At 48.1% G+C, this 27,753-nt stretch overlaps 1 protein-coding gene across 2 annotated transcripts in view; it reads left to right on the forward strand.

The window, feature by feature from the left end:
* The window catches only part of RTN1 (reticulon 1), a 132,386-nt gene that overhangs the window by 89,467 nt on the left and 15,166 nt on the right, over window positions 1–27,753 (forward strand). The window contains exon 1 of one of the 2 annotated variants that reach the window (XM_077323955.1): window positions 13,545–13,833. The exons of the other annotated variant lie outside the window; for it this stretch is intronic. Coding sequence (XP_077180070.1) covers window positions 13,773–13,833 — 61 coding nt within the window. The 5' untranslated portion in view covers window positions 13,545–13,772. Of the gene's footprint in view, window positions 1–13,544; window positions 13,834–27,753 lie in introns of those variants that run through there. 2 annotated transcript variants of the gene reach the window in all.

Raw genomic sequence — 27,753 nt, forward strand, 5'->3', positions numbered from 1 at the left:
TCATAGAGTTGGAAGGGGCCATACAGGCCATAGAATCATAGAATCATAGAATCATAGAGTTGGAAGGGGCCATACAGGCCATAGAATCATAGAGTTGGAAGGGGCCATACAGGCCATCTAGTCCAACCCCCTGCTCAATGCAGGATCAGCCCTAAGCATCCTAAAGCATCCAAGAAAAGTGTGTATCCAACCTTTGCTTGAAGAGACATCCACGGACTACAATTACCATGAACCCCTGTGAAAGACCTCGGCCTGAGACCCTAGAGAGCTGCTGCCAATCTGTGTAGACAATACTGGCCTTGATGGGCCAAGGGATTCGTTCTGGTTGTCGCCTCCTTGGCTTTTGCATGAAAGTTTAATGCAGCATCTATGGATGGGTAAACAATGCTGTCTAGACCAGAAACGTTTCATTGTTTGCCTGTGCAAGTTAGCTAATAAACTATCTTTTGTATGAGAATAGACATGCTAAAAGGGAACCAAAATACCCACATTTTCAAGTTGGATACTCCGCTGCCAGCATGTATCGCTTAAAGGGTTTTCTTGCTGAGCATTTCCTTGCATAATGGCTTTTTCACCTTCGATGTCTTTCTCCTTTGCAGCAAAAATTGAGAGCGAATCAGGCAACGAATCTTTGTTTACTGATGATGGCCGTCAAATCTCAAGCCCCGTTTGGCTTTATTTTAGACTTGGCGTAAGATTTTTAAAAATTATCCACGACAGGGAGAACAAAACCTGTTCTGTCTTGGTGAGGGGAAGACATTTCACACCCCAGTGAGCTGATCGATGCATATAGTGAGGGAGCTGACACAACAGAAATAACCCTGGCTGGTGAAGTGGAAAGGAATACAAAATGGCCACAGGTTGGTGCTATCAGAATATGGCGATGCCTGTGCTTTCGTTTCCACTCCGTTCAGTCCTAGCTAGCAAAGAAGATTCATAAGTATTCTGACCATATCCGGCTTTGGCATTCCTGCATTGTATATTGCGCATCTTACCTTCATGCAGCATATGCAGGGAGAAAGCGCGTGCTACGTCTGTTCCCTTGACAGATCTTGAACAGAATTATTGGTGGGTGTTTTCCCTGTGCCTTGCTTTCCCGGTGCTTGCTTTCTCTGTGCCTATCTGTCGAGTTTTCAATTTAGTTCTACGTTGATTTTTCTCCCTTCAGCACTCAGTTCGCTTTCTGGTCACTGTTTCCCTGGTTTTTTTTTAGAGTGCTTTTTTGCCATTTTTCCCCTTGTAGCGTTTGCAAGAAGAAGAAGAGTTGGTTCTTATATACCACTTTTCACTGCTCGGTCAGAACAGTTTTATCAGTGCCGTGGCGAGCCCAAGGTCACCCAGCTGGCTGCATGTGGGGGAGTGCAGAATCGAACCTGGCTCGCCAGATTAGAAGTCCACACTCCTAACCACTACACCAAACTGGCTTTCCAAGCTGAAGGTAATTCAAAAGTGTACAGATTCTCTCGGAATTGTAGGGACTTTCTGCATAAAAAGTAGCTACTTTACCGCTGGCTTACTTGAAGGACAGCGTCTCAAAGCAGCCACTTCCTCCCAGGAAACTGTTTTGTGTGGTCTGAAAACCAGTTATCATTCCAGGAGATCTTGGAATCCGGCAGTAATTTGCTCCAGCCACAAGGAGGTCAGCAATACAGAAAGGGCAGTTCTTCACATTGAAAAAAATAGTGCTACACCAGCAAAATGGCGTAACGCTAAAAAATAACATGCCTCCGGACATTCCTCACCTTATGGCCCTCTGCCGCCTTCTCGTGCTTCTTAGCACTCTGCATGCCTGCTTGAAATGGCAGGGGAGAGGTACACGCTTTACACATGACTCTCCTCCGCCTGTCAATCAAGCCAGGCAGCCAATCAGCTTTCTCCATGTTTTAAAGGGCCCACGGTGCTAGCTATTTTTTCTAACTCTGTTGAGACACCTATGCATAGATGCATAGTGCTCTTTTCAATGCCACTTCTTTTGGAATCATGAGCCCTGAATCTTTTAAAAATTAATCTCAAGCCCAATTTTTTTTTGGGGGGGGACTTTAGAGAGGGATGCTTTGCATTTTAAATGGGGGGAGATTTTTTTTTTGCTTTGCCTGCATGATTTAATGCCTATTTGTTGCTCCAGGCAGTTTGCTTCAAAAAAAAATCCTAGGGAGAAGGGAAAGGGAAACAGGTGCAAGGTGGAAATTGGAGGCAGAGATAGTACTACTTTGTTGGCAATGTTGTGCAAAACGCCAGAAATATGGTGTCTGCTGAAGGTAAGCATTACACTATATTTATCGGGTTCAGCACGTTAGGCTCAGCCGCTAAACCTCTGTGTATGCCCAAAGCCATGTCCCCAGTCGGCTTGTTGTGAGGAGTGACCTGAGAGGAGGGGTGAAATTCATAAAGGATGCAACAGAGTGCTGGGGGGGGGGGAGAGAATCAATACTAATGCAGTAATCCTGGAAGCCAATTACTTTGAATGGTCCTGTAGCAGCCCGGAGGTGCCTTTTTATAATTAACAGGGTGCCTGGCCCATGCAGACGAAATCTTATTTGCAGTGCAAACTCAGTTAAAGGCTGCCTTTTAATATTCTGTACCGGTCCGTCCTCTTTTGGGAGTTGGTAGGTTTGCAACTGCAGGGGTAGGGTGACATTGGAAATGCAAAACAGTTTCCCTCCCACAATGCATCTACCGCCGGCTGAATTTGTGACGGTTGGCAGCTAGAGTCTCAGGTTAGCTCAGGTCTAGATCTCCAAACTACAGAGATCAGTTCCTCTATTGAAAATGGCTGCTTTGGAAGGTGGAGTCTATGTAGGGATGCCAGCCTTCCTGGCGCCTGGGGAACTCCTGGGGCATTTCCGCACCCATTAGATATAGTGAAATGCTTATTCTAGGTAGTCATTATATTATCTCCGCTTCCAGTGTCCTGCACACGCCTTCCTCTCCTCCCGGGGACGGCATTTTTTTTTCTTTTAGCAAACTGCCTGGAGCCACGAATAGGCATACAAGCGTGCAGGCAAAGCCAAAACTATTATTTTCCCAAAGTAGTCACACAAAGCATGCCTCTCTAAAGCCCCCCCCCCCCAAAAGCAGGATCGAGATTTGTTTTTTAAAGATTCAAGACTCGTGATTCCATAAGGTTTGACGTTCTAAAAGGCATTCTGCATAGGCATAGGCATTTAATCTTTTTAAAAAATTGGTGGGCATCGTGGGCCCTTTAAAAAAAGGAGAAAGGGGATTGGCTGCTTGGCTTGATTGACAGGTGGAAGAGAGTTGTATGTAAATTGTGTCGCTCTCTTCCGCCATTTCCAGCGGTGCTTCTGGAGTGTAAGAAGCGTGAAAAGGCAGCAGACTACAGCAAGACGGCAAGAAGGTGAGGAATGGCTGGAGGCGTGATAATATTTAGCGCTACGCCATTCAGCAGGCGTAATGCTATTTTTTTCGATGTGCAGAAATGCCCCTGGAATTGCCTCTCCTCTCCAGACTTCAGAGATCAATTCCTATGGGGGAAAGGGCTGCTTTGGAGGGTGGAGTCTGTGTAGGGATGCCGGTCTCAAGGTCAGACCTGGGGATCTCCAGGAATTACATCTTGTCTCCAGACTTCAGAAATCAGTTCCCCAGGAGAAAATGGCAGCTTTGGAGGGTGGAGCCTGTGTAGGGGTGCCAGCCTCCAGGAGGGTTCTGGGGATCTCCCGGAATTACATCCCTGACCACCCTCCCTGTCCCCCAGGCTCCATCCTCAAGGGTTTCCCAGCCTATTCCTAACCCTCCATTCCCCCATCGGTGGTTGGAGGGGACTGGGCAACTCTACCAAGGGATCGGCACCTTTTCAATTTAGTTCATTTAGACCCCGCCTTTCTCCTCAATGGCGACCAGAAGTGGCTCACATTTCTCTCCTCCTCTGTCTTATCTTCACAATAGCCCTGTGAGGCGAAGACAACATAAACTGCCTAGGGCCACCCAGCAAGCTTCCATGACCAAGTGAGAGAAACCTATCCGACCCTTTAACCACTACACCACTCTGACTCTCATATACCAGGTATAGGCACTGTTGCCATTATGCACAAGATAGTTTGGTGTCTTTGGAAAGAAACAAAAAGGTGGCTTTGCTTAGCCACTCTGTATACCCTTCTGGCTCTGAGGCTAGACTACTGTCATATGGATTCTGTGGGGCTGCCCCTGAACACTACTCTGACTTTCATATGCCAGGTATTGGCGCTGTTGCCATTATGCACAAGATAGTGTCTTTTGAAGGAAACAAAAATGCGGCTTTGCTTAGCCACTCTGTATACCCTTCTGGCTCTGAGGCTAGACTACTGTCATATGGATTCTGTGGGGCTGCCCCTGAACACTACTCTGACTTTCATATGCCAGGTATTGGCGCTGTTGCCATTATGCACAAGATAGTGTCTTTTGAAGGAAACAAAAATGCAGCTTTGCTTAGCCACTCTGCATACACTTCTGGCTCTGAGGCTAGACTACTGTCATATGGATTCTGTGGGGCTGCCCCTGAACACTACTCTGACTTTCATATGCCAGGTATTGGCGCTGTTGCCATTATGCACAAGATAGTGTCTTTTGAAGGAAACAAAAATGCGGCTTTGCTTAGCCACTCTGCATACCCTTCTGGCTCTGAAGCTAGACTACTGTCATATGGATTCTGTGGGGATGCCCCTGAACACTACTCTGACTTTCATATACCAGGTATTGGCGCTGTTGCCATTATGCACAAGATAGTGTCTTTTGAAGGAAACAAAAATGCAGCTTTGCTTAGCCACTCTGCATACCCTTCTGGCTCTGAGGCTAGACTACTGTCATATGGATTCTGTGGGGCTGCCCCTGAACACTACTCTGACTTTCATATGCCAGGTATTGGCGCTGTTGCCATTATGCACAAGATAGTGTCTTTTGAAGGAAACAAAAATGCGGCTTTGCTTAGCCACTCTGCATACCCTTCTGGCTCTGAGGCTAGACTACTGTCATATGCATTCTGTGGGGCTGCCCCTGAACACTACTCTGACTTTCATATACCAGGTATTGGCGCTGTTGCCATTATGCACAAGATAGTGTCTTTTGAAGGAAACAAAAATGCAGCTTTGCTTAGCCACTCTGTATACCCTTCTGGCTCTGAGGCTAGACTACTGTCATATGCATTCTGTGGGGCTGCCCCTGAACACCACTCTGACTTTCATATACCGGGTATTGGCGCTGTTGCCATTATGCACAGTGTCTTTTGAAGGAAACAAAAATGCGGCTTTGCTTAGCCACTCTGCATACCCTTCTGGCTCTGAAGCTAGACTACTTAACACTCCCGGGGAACCTCAGTTAGTGCAGAATAGAACAGCTTCCATCTTAACAGAAACCCATTGGCTTTGTCAAATGACTTCTTTTCTTATTTATTTATCCAGAGCATTCAGTTCTGAGTTCTCAAAGGTAAAAGCAGATGCACTAAAACACGCAAAACCTTTTAAAATGAACGCACATGATATTTAAAACACAGGGAAAGTGTCATAACTGCGCATTAGCCGATTTCTTTTAATGCTGATGTTTAATGGGTTTTATTGGCCTTGAAAGCTGTTTCACAGCGACAGTATTCATTGCTATCTGCCCTGTTGTTCTTTTAAAATGCCTGTTCTGTTCCCTTGAGCCCAATTTTGTGGGGGAAAGCCGTCTAGACAGATTTTAAATAAATATACTGACTCATCTCCTGGTTCACCATTTCATTAGATACGGTCGCTAAACCCTGACCTAGGAGCCTCTTGTGGCGCAGAGTGGAAAGGCAGCAGACATGCAGTCTGAAAGCTTTGCCCATGAGGCTGGGAGTTCAATCCCAGCAGCCGGCTCAAGGTTGACTCAGCCTTCCATCCTTCCGAGGTCGGTAAAATGAGTACCCAGCTTGCTGGGGGGTAAACGGTAACGACTGGGGAAGGCACTGGCAAACCACCCCGTATTGAGTCTGCCATGAAAACGCTGGAGGGCGTCACCCCAAGGGTCAGACATGACTCGGTGCTTGCACAGGGGATACCTTTACCTTTACCTTTTAAACCCTGACCTAGATCACACGGACTAGGCCAACCTCATCAAACCTCAGAAACCCAGCCTAGTATTTAGATGGGTGACCTCCATAGAATACCAAGGTCATGACACGGAGGCAAGCAATGGCTTTATCCACCCCAACACGATCGCCAAATCTGGCCTGAGGAGTTCTGGTGGGATTTCCACACCTGTTAAAAATAGTGAAATGCTTAAATTTCATTGTTGGTATTTTCTGGCCCTTCCACATGGCGCCACCAACATGCAAGAAGCCGGCTACATTCTCCATTTTGAAGCACAAGTTGGGGAATCCCCAAAAGTAGATTCACTAACCTATGTAGAGCTAGCTAATGGAGAGCAACCACCAGGCAACCAGCAGAGGGAAGTTATGGAGGCTAAACAAGCTAAAAGCACCTGCCTCATCCCACTCTCGGTGCTGGATAATTTGACTATAGCTTCAGAGTAGCTATGCAGTTGCAAGCTTACATACTGTTTAAAAATGCATAGATGCCTTTAATCCCCCCCCCCCCGAATTCTTTATTTTGGGGAAGAGAGTCTCTCATTTGCATTCCGGTTCACGCGAATCTTTTAAAGCTGCAGTTCTGCTGCTTTAATCTTGTTTAAAACTTTCTTTCGTCAGCTGTGCAAGCTTCTTATCGGGCCATAAGCCTCAGCTATCATTTGTAATTATTTATGACCCCCCCCCTTCCCTCTTCCGCTGCCTTCTGCACCACTTGCCTTGTCAGAATAGGTCATTTCCATCCAGCTGAAGGGACACAGGCGTGACCTTCCCCACCCCATATTAGGAGAACTCCTCCCCTTCTCATTAACGTAATTATTATTTTCAATTAATTAAATTTCTGTGCCACCGCTCCTAGCCACCTAGGTTGTGGTGGATCACAGCACCCATTAAAATACAAGACAATCAATAAAACATTAAATTAAAAAACCCTCTCACCCTCCCCAGCCACCCCAAAAATTCCTCCCCACCAGCCCCCAACCTCCACCAAGCCTCCAGCTAGCTGCTGTCACTAGGGATGACCTCACCTTCCACTTAAGAAGGTTGTGGAAGAGGAAGGAAAGGAGGTTGTAAGCCCCTTTGAGACACCTGTGTCCTGTTGGGTGACCCTGGGCCAGTTGCAGTTCACTCTGAGCTCTCTCAGCCTCACCTTCTTCACAGGGTGTCTGTTGTATAGACAGGAAGGGAAAGATGTTTGTAAACTGCTTTGGGATTCCTTTGGGTAGTGAAAAGTGGGGCATTAAAGAAAGTTCTTCTAAATAAAATAAATGTTGTTGTTAGGTGCGAAGTCGTGTCCGACCCATGGCGACCCCATGGGCAATGATCCTCCAGGCCTTCCTGTCCTCTACCATTCCCCGGAGTCCATTTAAGTTTGCACCGACTGCTTCAGGGACTCCATCCAACCACCTCATTCTCTGTCGTCACCTTCTTCTTTTGCCCTCGATCGCTCCCAGCATTAGGCTCTTCTCCAGGGAGCCCTTCCTTCTCATGAGGTGGCCAAAGTATTTGAGCTTCATCTTCAGGATCTGCCCTTCTAAGGAGCAGTCAGGGCTGATCTCCTCTAGGACTGACCAATTTGTTCTCCTTGCAGTCCAAGGGACTCGCAAGAGTCTTCTCCAGCACCAGAGTTCAAAAGCCTCAATTCTTTGACGTTCGGCCTTCCTTATGGTCCAACTTTCACAGCCATACATTGCAACTGGGAATACCATAGCCTTGACTAGACACACTTTTGTTGGCAGGGTGATGTCTCTGCTTTTTAGGATGCTGTCTAGATTTGCCATAGCTTTCCTCCCCAGGAGCAAGCGTCTTTTAATTTCTTTGCTGCAGTCCCCATCTGCAGTGATCTTGGAGCCCAGGAAAATAAAATCTGTCACGATCTCCATTACTTCCCCATCTATTTGCCAGGAATCGAGAGGGCCGGATGCCATGATCTTTGTTTTCTTGATGTTGAGTTTCAAGCCAACTTTTGCACTCTCCTCCTTCACGCGCATCAACAGGCTCTTTAGTTCCTCTTCGCTTTCTGCCATTAGAGTGATATCATCTACATATCTGAGGTTGTTGATATTTCTCCCTGCAATCTTGATCCCAATTTGTGACTCCTCTAACCCCGCCTTTCTCATGATGTGCTCCGCATACAAGTTAAATAGGCAAGGCGACAGTATACAGCCTTGCCGAACTCCTTTCTCAAAATAAATGAGCCCTGGGCAAATTCCAAACTTGCAGCCTTTCCATTCCCTTGAAACAAAATTTCTCTTACGTGAAAACCCCCTTCCCTTGGGAGCATTACAAACTATGCAAAAACAGAACTGCAAATGAGATTTAGCCGGGTGTTGTTATGCAATGGTGAACAAATAGGGAAGGGGAGGTTTTGCCTCCCCCATAATGTGGGAACTCAAAGTTGCTCGACACAGTGGATTGTGGGGGAAGACAAGAGGAAGTGTTTCTACACCTGTGAAACTTGTTGCCACAAGTCATTTACCCAGGAATGGCTTAAGAATGAGGCAGTTATAGGCACAGACAGCTTCAAGTTAGGGACTGGATACATGCATGGAGCAGAAGTCCTTGAGTGGGTATTAGGTACAAGGTCTAGATGGGACGTTCTGTATGGGGCAGTGATGCTCTGTCTTCTTGGTGCCTAGGGGCAACATTGGGATGACTTCTCAAGTTCTGGCCTCATTAGTGGGCCTCCTGATGGCCCGTGAGTTTTGGCCACTGTGTGATGCAGAATGTTGGACTGGATGGGCCATTGACCCGATCCAACATGGCTTCTCTGACGATCTTATGTCAATGCATATGTGAACTGGTTGTGGAAACGTTTAAGCCAGCTCTCTTCCAGATAGCATAGCGTGGGTTTTGAAAGTAGGCTGTTCAAACATATTGCAGAATGTCTGAAATGCCCCAGAGCTTTTCTAGGGGCTGTGGCTCAGTGGAAGAGCCTCTGCTTGGCATGCAGGAGGTCCCTGGTTCAATCCCTGGCGTCTCCAGTTAAAAGGACCAGGCAGGAGGGGATGGGAAAGACTGACCTGGATAGATTATTGATCTGACTTAGTAGAAGCCACTTCCTGTGTTCATATTTACTAGGTAGGGGCTGTGCTCCATGGCAGAACCTCAGCTTGGCATGCAGAAGGTCCCCAGTTGAATCTCAGACGTCTCCAGTTTAAAAGGACCAGGCAGGAGGTGATAGGAAAGACTTTGACCTGAGACCCTGGGTTCTGTGGAAGAGCCTCTGCTTGGCATGCAGAAGGTCCCCAGTTCAATCACCAGCATCTCCAGTTAAAAGGACCAGCAGGAGGGGATGGGGGGGGGATGGAAAGATGGATATGGATAGACCAATGAGCTGACTTGGGATAAGCACCTTCCTGCATTCAAATTGATTAGAGACGGGCCATGGCTCAGTGGTAGAACATCTGCTTGGCATGCAGAAGGTCCCTGGTTCAATCACCAGCATCTCCAGTTAAAAGGACTAGCAGGTGGAAAGGCTTCTAACTGAGACCCTGGGAGCCACAGCTAACTTGAGTTGACTGTACTGACTCTGTGTTCATGACTGTCTTCAACAAGGAGGGCTTGTTCTCATCTCCCCTTTTTGCCTTTCCTATCTGCTGTCTCCTTCTTTCTACATCCTCCTCCTCCTCCTCTTTCTCTTGGCTGCCTGGTCACTCCTAATTTTGGCTCCCCCTCCCTCTGGTTTAAGGTTGCTATGGCAACCTAGATGCTGCTCAACCACCATGGATTTGTTTTTTTCGTGATGTCTGTCCAGGGACACACATTGCAGGTTAGATTGCAGGGGGAGGGGGATCCCCCCAATGTGTCTCTTTTCTAAAAGTAAGATTTTGTATCCCCCCCTAGAAACTTTGCGGGTACCCCTGATTTTGCCCACCCCCTACCTCTCTGTTGTGGCTGCCCTTGTAGTGCAAATATGGCACATTTTTAGAAGGTAGAAGATTGACTCCTGTGAGAAACGACCTTGCAAATGCCAGACTTGAATTGCCATTTTATTTTGAGCGCCACACTCTGAAAAACAAAACCAGCCATACGAGACGCAGAAGGAACAAGCAATGTCTAAATTAATCTGCCGTTCGGGAAAACCTGCCTGTCGTTTTCATGCCAAAATAGCACTGGAGTTTTTTATCTGTATAATGAATCTGCGCCTGATTTTTGAAAGCCAAGCTACTGAAAACCTGCCCTTTGGAATTCATTCATCGCTAGCTGGTTTTCGTTTGCTAGTTTGGACAGGGAACATTGTCCCCTTGGATAACACAGGCCCATAAACACCATGGCTCTCCAGATCACCATGGACTACAGCCATAGAGCAGGGGTGATCAAACTGTGGCTCTCCAGATGTCCATGGCCTATAGGCAGGTGACAGTGGATGAGCAACAGGGTTATGAGTGCCCTGCACAGTGCAGACTAGATGACCCAGGAGGTACCTTCCAACTCTGTTATTCTGTGATTCTAAATTCCGTCTTAACCTCCGGAAGAAGTTCCTGACAGTCAGAGCGGTTTCTCAGTGGAACAGGCTTCCTTGGGAGGTGGTGGGTTCTCCATCTTTGGAGATTTTTAAGCAGAGGCTGGAGAGCCATCTGACGGAGAGGCTGATTCTGTGAAGGTTCAAGGGGGTGGCAGGTGACAGTGGATGAGCGAGAGGGTTGTGAGTGTCCTGCATAGTGCAGGGGGTTGGACTTGATGACCCAGGAGGTCCCTTCCAACTCTAGGATTCTATGATTCTAAATTCTGTCTAAACCTCCGGAAGAAGTTCCTGACAGTCAGAGCGGTTCCTCAGTGGAACAGGCTTCCTTGGGAGGTGGTGGGTTCCCCATCTTTGGAGATTTCTAAACAGAGGCTGGAGAGCCATCTGACGGAGAGGCTGATTCTGTGAAGGTTCAAGGGGGTGGCAGGTGACAGTGGATGAGCGAGAGGGTTGTGAGTGTCCTGCATAGTGCAGGGGGTTGGACTAGATGACCCAGGAGGTCCCTTCCAACTCTAGGATTCTATGATTCTAAATTCTGTCTAAACCTCCGGAAGAAGTTCCTGACAGTCAGAGCGGTTCCTCATTGGAACAGGCTTCCTTGGGAGGTGGTGGGTTCCCCATTTTTGGAGATTTCTAAACAGAGGCTGGAGAGCCATCTGACAGAGAGGCTGATTCTGTGAAGGTTCAAGGGGGTGGCAGGTGACAGTGGATGAGCGAGAGGGTTGGGAGTGTCCTGCATAGTGCAGGGGGCTGGACTAGATGACCCAGGAGGTCCCTTCCAACTTTCTTATTCTTTGATTCAGCAAGAATGGAAACATATAGTCAAGTGTTGGAGATGGAAGTTAAAGGCAAAGGGTCTGGGACATTTCTGGTTTAGAAAAGAGGGAGGGCCACACTAGAGGTTTATAAAATCATGCATGAGGTAGAGAGAATAGACAGAGAGAACTTTCTTTTCCCCTCGCCAAACATACTAGAGCTTGAGGGCACTGTGGGCAAACAAAAGGAAATACTTCTTTATACAAGAAGTGATTAAAATGTGGTATTAGCTGCCAGAGGATTTAGTGGTGGCCACAGGGATGATGATGTTATCCGTTCAGTCGTGTCCGACCCTCGGCGATTCTATAGGAAAGTTTTCTCCAATGTCAATGGAAAGTCAATGACCTCTTCTTTTAGTTGGTCCGTGGTCATCCCTGTCTCGGCTTTGATTGTGTCGATCCAGCGGATCCTTTGGCGACCACGTTTCCTTCTGCCGCTGACCATGCCGAGCATTAATGAGTTTTTCTTACGAGTCTGATCGCATGATGTGTCCAAAGTAAGTGAGCTTTAGCCGTAATACCTTGCCTTCTAATGAAGGCCGCAGGGATAGATCTTCTTAAAAGGAGACTGCTAGACCTAGTGGCTCAGGGGAACCTCCAAGTGCAGAGGCAGTCAGCCTCTGGATCCCGGAGCCAGGAGGCAAGCTCAGGGGACAGCGTCGGTTTCCGTGCTCTGGTGTTGTTTCTCCAGATTAATTTCGGGGGCACCGTGTGAGACAGAGTTTCTAGATGGTACACCGGCCATGTTCCTGGTGGGGGACACAGTGTGTTGGGTGAATAGCTGCCATGTGTGTTCATCGTTGTGTTTTGTTAAAAGATTCATTAAAAAAATTCTTTTAAATCACAATTTGGCATACATACACTCCACACAACATCCTCGGGATTTGATATGACAGTGAGCTTCTATAGAAGAATGGGGATTTGAACTCACCTCTCTCCAGCCTAACCCTTAAATCCAGGGGTGGCCATTTTGCTGGCAAGAGCTCATGGTAATTTTAGTCCACGGCTATCTGCAGGGCCACACTTCGGCCACTCCCACAATCTCAACATCTGTCGCAGGGAGACTAGGTCACAGGGACCCCAAAGTGGTGTACTGGTTAAGGGGTGGCGGCTTCTAATCTGGAGAGCCGGATTTGATTCCCCACTCCGTACAAGGCCAGCTGAGTGACCTTGGGCTAGTCACAGCCCTGTTAGAACTGTTCCTTGCAGAGCAGTTCTCTTAGGGTTCTCCCAGCCTCACAGGGCACCTGTCGCGGGGAGAGGTGATTGTAAGCAGCTTTGGGAGTCCTTCAGGGAGTGAAAAGTGAGGTATTGAAAAGCAGCTGTTCTTTGTCTGTCTTCTTGGGAGTATTTGCCCTTGCTGACTAGTGGAAGGGATGAATCTTGTCCGAAAAAGAACCCGGGAAGCCCATCCAGGAAATGCACTCTACCCACTGCCTGTGTGTTTAGCAAGACTAACGTGAACTTGTGAGTGTCCGGTCGTTCCCCAGGGGCCTAGACTTGGTTTTGCTCTTGTTAATTCCCCAGAGAACAGAAGCTGAGAGGTCTTCCACACGGGATCCATTTTGCCCCTTTCAAAACCTGTTTCTGGATTGTGTTCTGCACGGCTGTGAGTGCACATGTGTTGAATGCGCCCATGCACGCAAAGCGTAGCGGCCACTGCAAGATTCTCTGGTGTGTCTCCATCGGCAGAGATCTGCCTCCTCTCCGCTTGTTCCCTTGACATCCTCTCTCCATCTCTCTCTCCCTCTCTGGCCCTGCCTTTGCGGACCTGACTGGAGAGCTGGGGGTGAGGAACGGGGTGGGGGGGGGGAGTCATGCACAGCATTTTTGCAAAAACAACCCCCCCCCCCAAGATCCCCAAAAGCTGTCAGGAAATTTCTCGAAAACAAGGAATCAACGGCTGCTTAGTAAACAGGCAGCCCAACCGCGCCCTCCTCCCTCTCCTCTCCTCTCCCCTCCCCGTTTCCCCCTCCCCTCTCCCCCTCCTTCCCCATCCACACCCAATTTGGGTTTATTTTCGTGGTTGTTGTGGTGCCTGAGCCGTCTGGTTGGCGTTAACCGTTTCGGGGGGCTTCGGCAGAGAGAGATGCTCTCCGCCCCTCGCTATTGTCGTTCGCAGAGCGGCCACAGCCTGGCTGCCTTTCAGGACCGGTCCCCAGAGCCAGCTCGCAGCATCCTTCTTCTGATTTGCTGCAGTGAAAACCGCAGCCCTCCCCGTCTGCCCTCCCCTGTCCATCATCCCTGTGGCAGCATCTCCCTCTCCCTCTCTCTCTGTCTCACACACACAGACACACACACACACACCAACACTGGAGTCAATGCAAAGGGGAGGGCGGGGCACGCTCACCTCCTCCTCGTGCGTCGGGATGCTCCAGTGAGAGCAACAGACCCCCAAGAAGAAGAGCCGGCCCCTGTTCCCTTCCCCTCTCTCCCCCCCACAACGCGCAAGATGCAAGCCACCGCGGATTCCACGAAAATGGAGTGTCTCTGGAGCAACTGGAAAGGCCAGGGTATTTTGGAGAGCGCCTCTCTCTCCCGTTCGGCATGCCTAGGGGGGAAGGGGGGGGGGAGGAGGAGGAGAGACTGCATGTGTCGGTGGTAGGGGTGGTAGGGGTGGTGGCGTTCTCATCCGGAGAGCAGGGGTCCGTTGCTGTTTTCACCCTGCGCGGAGAAATGAACTCCCGTGCAATAAAACATCTCTTTCTATGCAATGCAAGAGATCTGCTGTACACAATAAGAGGTTCCTGCCTTTTCCCCCCCCATCTCTGTGATTTTTAGCCACCCTTGGCGTCTTTTGGCATATTTTTTTAAATTAGAAATCCGACTTGTTGGCCGCCCGAAAGGGTCTTTTTCGAAGCCAGGGCTCCCATCTCCAGGGGGGAACCTCAGATCGCTTTCCTCTCTCCCCCTGGACAATCCGGCATCTGTCCGCTCTCTCGCCAGCCCCTTCCTGGTCTGGACGGACCACCGAGAGTGGTCATTGCTCCTCCAATGGATGCCATCACATCTTTAGGACGCCCTCCCTTTGGGGTTGGTTGCATTTTGGAGGGAGCCTTGGAGCATCCCCGTTGGCGAGCGACACACCCATTGTGGACGGCCCCTCTGGTGTGGACACAAAGCCCTGGTGCAGCTGGACAGACGCTTCCCTCGACCTCAGCGGTGTTTTGCCTCTCGCACATTATCCGTGCCCCCTCCCTGTCCCAATCGCCAGCGATTGGGGCTTTTTGCCTTGGGAGCCTGTCACCTGTAAACAAATAAGCACTCCCTCCCAAGGAAACAAAAAGGAAACCTGCGATTTCGGATCGTCCCTCGGACAGGCAGCCAACAAGACAATAGAAGCCGTCCTTTCTGCACAGGGCGTTCCTCTGGAACCCTGGCTGGTTGGGTGTGGCCGGCTACCTTCTGTCTCAGAGTGGCTTTTCAGCCATTTTAGCAGACTTAAGAGCTGCTGGCGACCCTCCTTTGTTTGGGTCCAGAGAGGAGGCGCATCACCCGACACTAGCTTCGTGGGAGTTTTGTCACATTTTTGTTGTTGTTCCCATCCCCTGTTGAATTTCCAAATGGCTCCTCTCGGTTTGGGCAAATTCGCTTCTTTAGCTGGGAGCATCGCGCCAGAATCAGGAATGAGCTTTGTAGGGTCTGCCAGGAGTTGGGAGTATATTCCAGCATACAGAAAGGGCCTTGGTGGTGCAGCAGGCATGTGTTTGTGTATCTGCCCAGAGGTCATTTTGCGGCTCCCCAAACAGGATGCGTCGCTGTTTTAACAACCACCCCGATCTTCCTGTCGTTTATTAAATCAGGTATTCTTTTTTTTTTTTTTAGAAAGAAGAGATAACCCCTTGCTCTCTCTGGCTGGGGACGTATTTTCAAGCACCTTGTGATGCTAAAGAATGTGTTCTTTTTATTGCACAGAAGTTGATTTCCCTGCACAGGGTGAACCCAGAAGCCTTTGTAAACTCACCTGTAACCTCACTGGGTTTTGTGGTCGTCTTCGGAGGAGGAGATGTTTACACGCATGGTGATGTCAGATTGTGAGATTCAGGGTAGCACCTGGCAAGGAAGATCTGGCACCCCTTGTAATGGCAGTGGTGAGGTTTAATCAGCACCCCCCTGTCTCCCATCCCCCCCCCAGAACGGGAACCTTGGGGTGGGATAGATAAGAGGTTTCTTGCTGCATCTGTTTTACTGTGTATTTAGTGTATTTTGTTTTACGAATTTTATTGTATGGTTTTATTGGGGTTTTCATGTACTATTACTCGCCTCAAGCTTCCAGGGAGAGGCGAGCAACAAATTGAATGAATGAATGAATGAATGAATGAATGAATGAATGAATGAATGATTGAATGAATGAATGAATGAATGAATGAATGAATGAATGAATGAATGAATGAATGAATGAATGAATGATGAGGCTTTTGGGGAGGGAGGTTTTTCAAACCGTGCCTTAAAACATTGGTCCTGTTGGCACAAGGGGAGGTAAAGTCCAATTTGCTAAATTAAGCCAATGGATTTTTAAAAAATGGATGTTTTCTTTAAGCTGCACTGCTCTGTGCTGGGCCAGGAAAGAAAAATATGGTGGGGTTTGTCCCCATGAACTTGCTAATCAGTGGCCAATATGGCTTGAAACAGATTGAAATGTTGCAACTCACCCTTAAATAGGAATGAACAGAAATGGAAACAGTCCTGGGGATTGGTTTTCCTCGGGTTGGACAATCACAGCATGATGGGCTGTTTTAAAAAAAAAAGCATGCAGTCTGTAGTTATGAGAATTTGTTGGTTGGCATCGCAAAGGGCAAAAGGGATCTGGATTTGAAATGACGTTTCATGACATCTATTGCATTTATGTGACGCCCTCTAAGGATTGTGGGAGAGAAATACAGGATTCTGTTTTCCCTTGTTCTGTCTTCATAACATCCCTGCAAGGTAGCAAGGCTGGAAGATCATTTAACTCACACTTCCTCATGGTTCTTTCATGCTGATTTTGTCCTCACAACAACCTCATGAGGTTGAAGATAAAGAAGAACAAGCAAGGTGTAGCGGCTTCTAATCTGGCGAGCCGGGTTTGATTCCCTGCTCCTCCACATGAAGCCAGCTGGATGACCCTGGGCTAGTCACAGCCCTGATAGAGCTGTTCTCAGAGACCAGTAATATCAGGGCTCTCTCAGCCCCACCTCCCTCACAGGAGAAGGTGATTATAAGCTGCTTTGAGACTCCTTCTGGTAGAGAAAACTGGGGTATAAAAAACAACTCTTCTTCTTCTTCCTCTTCTTTTTATACCCTGATTTTCACTACCCGAAGGAGTCTCAAAGTCTCCCTTCCTGTCCCCACAACAGACGCCCTGTAAGGCAGGTGGACATGAGAGAACTCTGAGAGAACTGTGACTGGCTGAAGGCCATCCAGCCGGCTGCATGTGGAGGCATGGGGACTCAAACCCAGTCCTCCACCACTTTTAACCACTACACCGAGCTGGCGTTCGGTGTGGGGAGAAACCACCGACGCCGCTGAAAACGTTTCCTAGGACTTTTCGGACTCAGAATGGGGTTGTTTCACACATGACGTAGTGGGAAAGCTGGGTTTGCCACCTCCCGGCGCACTCATTAGGGAACCGTCGCTGATCCTGGCTCACTAAATAAAGTGCGTTCACAGAGAATTTTAGGTATACGCTCAGTTTGGAGGGTGGGGTGCTGGAAAGCAGGGGTAGTCAACCTGTGGTCCTCCAGATGTCCATGGACTACAATTCCCATGAGCCCCTGCCAGCGAACGCTGGCAGGGGCTCATGGGACTTGTAGTCCATGGACATCTGGAGGACCACAGGTTGAGCACCCCTGGTGGAAAGGGCTGTCAATTCACTGCTCTTACAGCAGTACCAAGGAGTTCCCAAGGCAGGAGACAAGGCAACAGAGGTCTAAGCCATTGCCTGCCTCTGCACAGCAACCTTGGACATCCTTGGGGGCCTCCCCTCCAAGCACTAACTTGGGCTGACCCTCCTTAGCTTCCTGGAATGGGTGAGGCTGGGCTAGCCTGGACCATCCAGGTCATGGCAAGAGGGGAACAGAGGGGGTTGGCCCATTGGCTCCCTCTGCCTAGCAACCCTGGGCTTCCTTGGGGGTCGCCCACCCAAGGACTAACCAGGGCTGACCCTCCTTAGCTTCTGAGATCAGATGAGATAAAGCTAGTCTGGGCCACCCATGGCAGGGCCAATTCTTTTTTTGGGGTGCTACGCCTCAAAAAATTGCGTGTGGAGACACCCGTATTTTTTTAATTGATTAAAGATCTGGACCAATCTGACATCCTCAAGGCTGGGGGGGGGGCGTGCGAGGTGGGCTTATGATAGTTTTGGATCTGTCTCAGCCTCATTTGTTTCAGTGAGAAGAGGGCGCTCTCAAGAACTTCCACACGCACCCCCCATCTCCATTCGCTTTTCTAGAGGCCAAACTAGAATCTTGCTCTAGATCCATGGGATCAGGAACCCTTTGTCAGAATTCTGAGTCGTGTGCCAGAACGCATATCATTCTACGTATGCAGTCTGTTTTAGTAGAAAAGAGTTACAGTCAAGGAGCACCTTTAAGCAGGGATTCCCAACAAGGGGTCCGTGGACCTCCAGGGTCTTTCAAGGGGTCCGTGGACCTCCAGGGTGGACCTCCAGGGTCCGCAGTCTTTCCCCACCTGCCTTAATGCAGCAAGTAGTTCAGCAAGAATGAGCCTCTTGTGGCGCAGAGTGGTAAGGCAGCCGTCTGAAAGCTTTGCCCATGAGGCTGGGAGTTCGATCCCAGCAGCCGGCTCAAGGTTGACTCAGCCTTCCATCCTCCCGAGGTCGGTAAAATGAGTACTCAGCTTGCTTGCTGGGGGGTAAACGGTAATGACTGGGGAAGGCACTGGCAAACCACCCCGTATTGAGTCTGCCATGAAAACGCTGGAGGGCGTCACCCCAGGGGTCAGACATGACTCGGTGCTTGCACAGGGGATACCTTTACCTTTTAGTTCAGCAAGAGAACAGCTGCTTTCTGTGGTCCAAGCCAGGGGTAGTCAACCTGTGGTCCTCCAGATGTTCATGGACTACAATTCCCATGAGCCCCTGCCAGCGTTCGCTGGCAGGGGCTCATGGGAATTGTAGTCCATGAACATCTGGAGGACCACAGGTTGACTACCCCTGCCTCAATGGACAGCCACAAGCTATGGAAGCCACCACCTGCATTGCTCCCTGCCAAGCGTGGGGGAGTTCTCTCGTGGCTTCTGTGCCTGGCTAAAGCGACCTCCTGCCCCTTCTCCCCTCAGTCCCCCTCAAGCCTGCCTGCTAACACAGGTTCTGAGGGTGTGGCAGGGAGGCATGGCCAGCTGGCCTCACTTCCGGAGCTCTTTGAAGCCTGAAAAGTTATTTCATGTTACAAAGGTTGAACAAGGTGGCCTTAAAGATGAATGAAAATCGGTGGTAGGGGGAGAGCTTTCATGAGGAGAGGACACGCAGTAATGGGTTTCAACTTCAAGTACAACGATATGGGCTAGATATCAGGAAAAAAATTTCACAGTCAGAGTAGTTCAGCAGTGGAATAGGCTGCCTAAGGAGGTGGTGAGCTCCCCCTCATTGGCAGTCTTCAAGCAAAGGTTGGATGCACACTTTTCTTGGAGGCTTTAGGATGCTTAGGGCAGATCCTGCGTTGAGCAGGGGGTTGGACTAGATGGCCTGTATGGCCCCTTCCAACTCTATGATTCTATGAGTCGCTGCTCACTTCTTCGGATTCAGCTAGAATGTGAGTCCAGCTGTCTTTGTGACTTGGAGAGCAGAGAGATTCTTCACGAGGCTGGTGGATTTCCATTCTGTAGGGCTAAACGGGGTGCCTTCCAAGGAGACAGATCAAGGTGGGTGGCCCTGTTAGTCTGTCTGCATCGTAGGTACCACATCTGTATCTGGAAGGTACCACATTCAGTCATGCAGAATGGAAATCCATCAACCTCCCTTCCCTTTTATCCTCACAACACCCCTGTGAGGTAGGCTAGGCTCATAGAGAATGACTTGCCTGAGGTCAGCCAGCCAGTTTGCGCGGCACAAGTGGGGACACGAACCCCGGTCTCCCTGACACCAGTGCAAAACTGTTTGCCACTGCACCGCACTGGCTATCCCACGGAGATGATGTACACATGCGCGCGCACAGGACGGCTAATGGATCATTCCCTCCCCTTCCCACCTGCCTCCTAAAAGGTTTTAGGAGATTTTTTAGGTTTTAGGAGATTTCCTAAAAGAAATCTCAGAAGGGGAGCAGGATAAAGATGCAGCATAAACAAATGGCCAATGATGACTCAATTGATGTTAGCATCCTTTGAAAATTAGAAAATGACACATTCTGACTAAGCCAGGATTGAGCTGTCCGGCACAGCCCGGCATGTGATGTTTAGACATGTGCTAATGTTTTGGCAGCAGAATCAACGGCAGACAGGAGAGCCTCTCCAGTGATGTCATCCTGTCCCTTAATTGGTCCTATGTCCTGTTCATTTATCCCATGACTACTGAGTCTACTGTATCACATTTGGTAGCCCTTAATGTGTATACCTGCTGCAGGGTCGCAGAGCCCCCTTGTGAAGTGTAAACTTGGACAAGGCTGATTTTCACAAGGGCCAATTTTCTCTCTCTCTCTCTCTCTCTCTCTCTCTCTCTCTCTCTCTGAAATTTCAACTAGAATGAATGCAGAACAACAATTAGACAGTGTGTTAGATCTCTCTCTCTTTCTCTTTCTGAAATTTCAACTAGAATGAATGCAGAACAACAATTAGACAGTGTGTTAGATCTCTCTCTCTCTCTCTCTGTAATTTCAACTAGAATGAATGCAGAACAACAATAAGACAGTGTGTTAGATTTCTCTCTCTCTCTCTCTCTCAGCCCTGCCTGGTCTTTTCTGTGTTTGATACTCCTATCTTACATAACTATCTTCCCCAGTTTGCTTTGGACACCTGAGTACATGAAAGTGCCTTGTATTGAGTCAGATGAACCTCAGTACTGTCTACACAGACTGTCAGGCTAGAGGTCTTTCACATCACTTCCTGCTGGATCTTTTAACTGGGTATGCCGAGGATGGAACCTGGACCTGCATGCCAAGCAGACAAAAGCTGATTTTAGTAAGAGGCCACATGTTATTGTTGGGATCTTGTAGTGATCCCTCTTGATCTTTTGACTCTTTGACTCTGGGTTCTTGTGCCTGGTGGTGGCTCAGGTTCTGGGCGGAGTTCTCTAGGCCAGGGGTAGTCAACCTGTGGTCCTCCAGATGTTCATGGACTACAAATCCCATGAACCCCTGCCAGCGGGACTCTCAGATCGGCCTCTTCCTCAGAATCAGACAGGCTTGCAGCTGGCTGGGGCCAGATAGTATTCAGTGGCTTACTCTATATGTCCTCGCTCTGCTGTTTTCGTGGTTATTGTACTGTTCTATGGTGCTTTGGTCATTTCCAAATCACTATTGCCATTTTGGGTCATGTTACGATTTTACCATTTTTGTCTGGTTACGTTCTGAAGAGCTGTCCAGAAATAGTCCAGTAACAACAGTAGATACCCATGGGATTGGGGCCATGACTTGGTGTCAGTGCTTGGCTCTTGTGGCCCTTTCTTACATGCCCAGGGAAATGCCAATCACCACTTTCGGATTGGGAAGTGAATTTTCTCCAGGCAAGAGTAGTTGGGGATTCTGATCGGAGTGGGGTGGGTGCGGTGGGGGGTCATCTAGGAATAGAATTAGGGTCACTGTGGGTGGGCAGATAGTTGTGAATTTCCTGCATTGTGCAGGGGGTTGGACTAGATGACTCCAGAGATCCCCTCCATGATTCTATGGGTCTGATTTGGTATAGGGCAGCTTCATGTGTATTCATACAGCTTGTTCTTATATTATTGGTGGTGGAAAACCAGCAAACATTTGAGCATAAAATAGAAAGAAATCCCCCCCTCCGAATGGTATCATCAATGCAATCGTAAAAACTGTAATACCCTGCAATTAAAAATGAAATAATCATAATAAGAGCTGTTTTGTATTCCACTTCTTACTACCTGAAAGAGTCTCAAAGCGGCTTACAAACACCTTCCCTTCCTCTCCCCACAACAGACACCCTGTGAGGGAGCTGGGGTTGGGAAAGCTCTGAGAGAACTGCTCTCACAGGACTGTGACTAGCCCCCCGGTCACCCAGCTATCTGCATGCGGTGGAGTGGGGAATCAAACTCAGCTCGCCAGATTGGAACCAACCGCTCTTTACCACCGCAGGAAGCTGAGCTGATCCTTCTTAGCTTCCGAGATCTGATGAGATCCACCTAGCCTGGGCCATCGAGGTTGTGGTAAGAGGCGAACTAACCACTACACCAAGCTGCCTCCCATTTAAAAGATGATCTGCAGGCACCCCCATCCACCTAGTTGTTCCAGGGGTCCCCTGTGTTAAAGACACCCCCGCCTTCAGAGACGGGGCAGAGCCTTCTCTTGGGTGCTAGCTCCATGCTGGGTTGCCGCGTGTTCGAAACCCCTTCCAGCGATACCAGCTGGGCATCAGCTTTGCTTCTGTTTAGTCGCCAGTCAGAACCGGCTTTGTTTACCCACAGCCTTGGCAGCAGTTTGCTCCGAGCTTTGCAATGCCTGTCTGTTTTTAGCTGTTGCTTTATTTAGCGGCGATTTGGTTTTTATTGCCGTGATGGTTTTAATTTGGAAGCCATCTTCAAAACCAACTGGCTGAAAGGCAGGATGTATCCTTTTTTCCTGCCTTCGTCCTTCAAATAGTTTCAGACATATGTATGTGTGTCTAGCTAGATATATCTATCATCTAGCAATCTGTCTGTGTCTGTCCTTCTGTCTATCTGACCCATCTTTCTGTCCGTCTGGCTTTCTATGACCTGTCTGTCCTTCTTATATCTGTCTGTCTCTGACCTATCTGTCCGTCCTTCTATCTGTCTGTCTGTCTTTGTGTAACCATTCTGTCCTATCTATAGACCTGTTTATCTGTCTCTGACCTGTCTATCTACCTGCCTGCCTGCCTGCCTTTCTCTGACCTACATGTTTATCCTTCTATCTGTCTGTGTACCTCTAACCTTCTATCTGTCTGTCTCTCTCCAGTATGAAAATCGATGCAAACCATTTATTGGGTCTCTCTGTAAGCTCTTTTTCCTCCTTCAGTGTGCCTTTCAGATCTCTATCCTCTCACCATCCAGTCTCGTCCTTGGCTGGCTTCCCACTTCTGAGGAATATATAGAAATTTTATGACTTGCTTTAATGCTTTTTGCAGTAGGCTCTTCTCCCTCTCCTCCTGCCAACCTCAGTTCCTTTCCTTGCCTGGTCGTCCGCTTGAAAGCCTAAGTGTGAAGAGAAGGTTCCAGAAGCATCATTGCTTCAGCACATTTTGTGCATCGGGGGAAAACCAGAGCAGACTCACGCAGAGACGTTTTGTGCGATAGTCGCAGTGTTGGTGTGTCAAGAGTTCAGGTCACGCAGCATCTTTCATGAGGAGGAAGACTGGGGATTCATACTCAGCTCTCCAGATGAGAAGCTGGGTTTTATATCCCACTTTTCTCTGCCTTGAAATATCTCAAAGCGGCTTTCGGTCCTTCCCTTCCTCTCCCCACAACAGGCACCTTGTGGGGCAGGTGGGACTGAGAGTGCTCTGAGAGAACTGGAATCCAGCCCAGTTCTCCAGATTAGAGGCTGCCTCTCTTAACCACTACACCATGTAGGTCCCAGCAAGTTGACCATGTGTTTACAGGAGCTGGCTAGAATCAGGACCTTGGACAGCTCTCCACAGTTGGAGGAATTATTCTGTCAAATTTGAGTCCAGTGGCCCATACCTTAGAGACAGCCAAGAGTTTCATAGAATCACAGAATCATAGAGTTGGAAGGGGCCATACAGGCCATCTAGTCCAACCCCCTGCTCAACGTAGGATCAGCCCTAAGCATCCTGAAGCATCCAAGAAAAGTGTGTATCCAACCTTTGCTTGGAGACTGCCAGTGAGGGGGAGCTCACCACCTTATTTAGGCAGCCTATTCCACTGCTGAACTACTCTGACTGTGAAATTTTTTTCCTGATATCTAGCCTATATCATTGTACTTGAAGTTTAAACCCATTACTGCGTGTCCTCTCCTCTGCAGCCAACAGAAACAGCATCCTGCCCTCCTCCAAGTGACAACCTTTCAGATACTTAAAGAGGGCTATCATGTCCCCTGTCAACCTCCTTTTCTCCAGGCTGAACATTCCCAAGTCCCTCAACCTATCTTCATAGGGCTTGTTTCCTTGGCCCCAGATCATCTTCGTCGCTCTCCTCTGTACCCTTTCAATGTTATCTACGTCCTTCTTGAAGTGAGGACTCCAGAACTGCACACAGTACTCCAGGTGTGGTCTGGCCAGTGCCGTATACAATGGGACTATGACATCTTGTGATTTTGATGTGAAAAATCACACAGAATTTCAGTTTCAGAAATTAAGTTTTGGGAATCAAATATATAATCAATTGCTAAAAGTGGTTACCCGAGACCATGCCCCTTAAGCCCCCTGCCTGCCCTCTGAAGCATGGAAACATCTTGGGGCATCATCTTCTTTGAAGTAGATCATCTGGCTGTAAACATATCAATATGCCATTCCAAACATTGCATTATACTAGTCATAGTTACATTAGAATCTACTTGTTGAAATCAGTAGTTCCAGGTAGGAGATAATAAGCTTGATCAGAGCAGAGGGGAAATGCCTGGGGGCAGAAAATTAGCATCTTTAGTCCCTACTGAGTCCCTGGTGAGCCCATCGTTTGGAACATGTCAATCATCTCAAATTCAGCAGTTCTCCACTGCAGTTCCCCTTGATGTGTTCTTTTCGTTTGCGTGTTCGTTTGAAGACCGCTAACAAAGAGGCCATCAATATGTGACGGTTCAGAGATTGGTTTTCCCACCATTTTAAAAAACGAAAAATTTTAATTAACGTTTTTTCCCCAAGGGGTGGGGAGTTAGAAACGAGTATGCTAAAGCAATAGGAAGCCACTTGGTGGAATGAGCTGACAGAGCTGTGAAAGTCCGCCAGGGCCCCTAAACTTTATTTATTTATTTATTTTTAGATTTCTATCCCGCCGTTCTCCAATGGTCTCGCGGTGGTTTCCAACATCAGTGAATACAATAAAACCCATAAAACATCCCATAAAAACAATTGCAAATTATCACAATTAGACAGATGGCAAATCAATCTTCTAGGCGCCCTAACCCCCCCCCCCCCCCGATTCAGCCCATGAGACAGTTCTCGTATAGTAGGAGAGAGGGCCAGATCTAATCAACACAGAGGTGGGATCCTCTGATGAAGACTCCCGGGTACCTCACTGGCCTCAACCATAAGACTGGCGGAAGAGCTACGTCTTGCAGGCCCTACAGAAAGCCAGCAACTCCGGCAGGCCCCTCGGCTCTTCCGGGAGCTCATTCCACCAGGCTGGGGCCAGGACCAAAAAGGCCCGGCCCTGGTTGAGGCCAGAGAAACATCCTGAGGCCCTGGAACAACCAGCAAGTGGCATTCTTCTCGCAGGCCTATGGTTGAGACCAGGGCAGTCTGACATTTTATCAGACTCCCTCTACCTCCTCCTTCTTGGTTCCCACACTTGTTCATTTTGTGTGTAGAACGGTACCAGCTAGATATCAGGAAGAAACCATAGAGATCTTGCTGTCCCAAATATTTATTTATATAAGTCAGTAGCAGCATTGGTTTGGGTAACAGACTGGATCATCGAAGGAAGGAAGGAGCGTTAAATTAGAGACAGTGGACACTAAAGAAGGAATTCACAATTATTTATGGGAGAAGAAATCCCTGAGAACGGTCCAGAACCAAGAGGGTAAATGTATTAAGAACCAGTTTGCTAGGGGCATGGCTTAAGTGCAGCGATAAATTAAGTCCTTCACTTCCACCACTGATCTATTTAATCAATGTTCATTTTGATTTAACTTAAAACTCTTAAAATTTAATTTAAGAGAACAGTCTAACTGATACTGCCACAGTATGTATTGGAATGTCCACTTTACACAGATCCAAGGAAGAAATTTCTAAATAAAATTATTCCAGGGGCATTTCCTTCAGCTCCTGATAAATTAAGGTATTTGCTTCCTGATACGGACCCATTTGTGACACAAAGGGTTGCCCGCTTTGCTTTGGCTACAGGAAAGATTCGAGCTGGCCTTTGGCAAATACTGTGGGCTAATGAGCAGAATATACAGGTTACTTGTAATTTTTATTCTGGTTATTTATTTATTTGTTTGTTTGTTTATTTATTTATTATTTGTTTTTGGACTTGTATACCACCGCTCCCTGACAGGTCTCACGGCAGTTCACATCATAAAATTCTAAAAACAATAAAATCCCAATTTACACAATTTACACAATAAAACAGCATCACAAAGATGGCAGTAATATCCTTATTATTACAGTCTCTTGTGGCGCAGGGTGGTAAGGCAGCAGAAATGCTGTCTGAAGCTGTTTGCTCATGAGGCTGGGAGTTCGATCCCAGCAGCTGGCTCAAGGTTGACTCAGCCTTCCATCCTTCCGAGGTCGGTAAAATGAGGACCCAGCTTGCTTGCTGGGGGGTAAACGGTAATGACTGGGGAAGGCACTGGCAAACCACCCCGTATTGAGTCTGCCATGAAAACGCTGGAGGGCGTCACCCCAAGGGTCAGACATGACCTGGTGCTTGCGCAGGGGATACCTTTACCTTTACCTTTAATATCCTTATTAATTCTTCCCACCTTGTTCAGGGTGGGTCCCTGATCTTCCTCTAGTGAGAGTGGGAGCTGCTCTGGTGGAACTTGGGATCCAGTTGGAAAAGTTAAGTGATAACCGTGACGAGGATGATCTGGGGCCAAGGGACCAAGCCCTATGAAGATAGGTTGAGGGACTTGGGAATGTTCAGCCTGGAGAAAAGGAGGTTGAGAGGGGACATGATAGCCCTCTTTAAGTATTTGGAAGGTTGTCACTTGGAGGAGGGCAGGATGCTGTTCCCGTTGGCTGCAGAGGAGAGGACACACAGTAATGGGTTTAAACTTCAAGTACAACGATATAGGCTAGATATCAGGAAAAAGTTTTTCACAGTCAGAGTAGTTCAGCAGTGGAATAGGCTGCCTAAGGAGGTGGTGAGCTCCCCCTCACTGGCAGTCTATGGCCTAGTGCAATAAAGTTTGACTACTGAGTCACCGTGAGAACACGGTGGACAAAGAAGAGAAAATAAAAGGATGGCAAATTGTCAAGCAAGAAGGAAAGAATATCCCTGAGGTAATTCGTTATCAGTCTCAAAACCAAGAGAATCACTCATGAAAGAAGGCAGCCGGTTGAAAGGAAAAAATGCTTCTGCTCATTTATGATGTGTGCTGATGGAATACAAGTCACCAGAAAGATTTCACATGCGGGACGGACCGTTCCGTGGAAATCCGAAAGAACATTATTTTGTATTGCTAGAGAATATTTCGAACCATCTCATGTGTGAATGATCATTAGTGGGTCATATTTTAGCCAGTGCAAATCTTAGTTGTTTCCAGAAGGAAATTGGGTCGAGCTGTGAACAGATGACTCTAGTTTACTCAACATGAGCCAATATTAACTGGCAAAATTGGTAGCATAACTTAAGACAAAATCCAAAAAGAATTAATTCTTTTTTTTTTAATCAGGTTTCCATTCTGTTAGATTCTAGGCAAACCGGCTTGACTTAAACAAGGTAGAACTGCATGGTCGTGATGAATGAATGCTTGTTGTTGGGATACAGATTGGATTAGGTTTTATGCCTTTGATTTCTGTGTTTTGGCGAAAATCAGCATGAGTTGGATCCCAGGGTTCTGTTCTTTGGTGTCTGAGGAAGCTTTCCCCCAGTGCTTGCAATTACAGAGGTGTAATTGGTGTAGAAAGGTCGTTGTTGTTGTTATGTGCGAAGTCGTGTCCGACCCATCGCGACCCCATGGACAATGATCCTCCAGGCCTTCCTGTCCTCTACCATTCCCTGGAGTCCATTTAAGTTTGCACCGACTGCTTCAGTGACTCCAGTGCCTTCCCCAGTGCCTTCCCCAGTCATTACCGTTTACTCCCAGCATTAGGCTCTTCTCCAGGGAGTCCTTCCTTCTCATGAGGTGGCCAAAATATTTGAGTTTCATCTTCAGGATCTGGCCTTCTAAAGAGCAGTCAGGGCTGATCTCCTCTAGGACTGACCGGTTTGTTCGCCTTGCAGTCCAAGGGACTCGCAAGAGTCTTCTCCAGCACCAGAGTTCAAAAGCCTCAATTCTTTGACGCTCGGCCTTCCTTATGGTCCAACTTTCGCAGCCATACATTGCAACTGGGAAGACCATAGCCTTGACTAAACGCACTTTTGTTGGCAGGGTGATGTCTCTGCTTTTTAGGATGCTGTCTAGATTTGCCATAGCTTTCCTCCCCAGGAGCAAGCGTCTTTTAATTTCTTTGCTGCAGTCCCCATCTGC

Source organism: Paroedura picta, chromosome 2 (genome assembly GCF_049243985.1).
Source record: "Paroedura picta isolate Pp20150507F chromosome 2, Ppicta_v3.0, whole genome shotgun sequence".
NCBI classification, from domain to species: Eukaryota; Metazoa; Chordata; class Lepidosauria; order Squamata; family Gekkonidae; genus Paroedura; species Paroedura picta.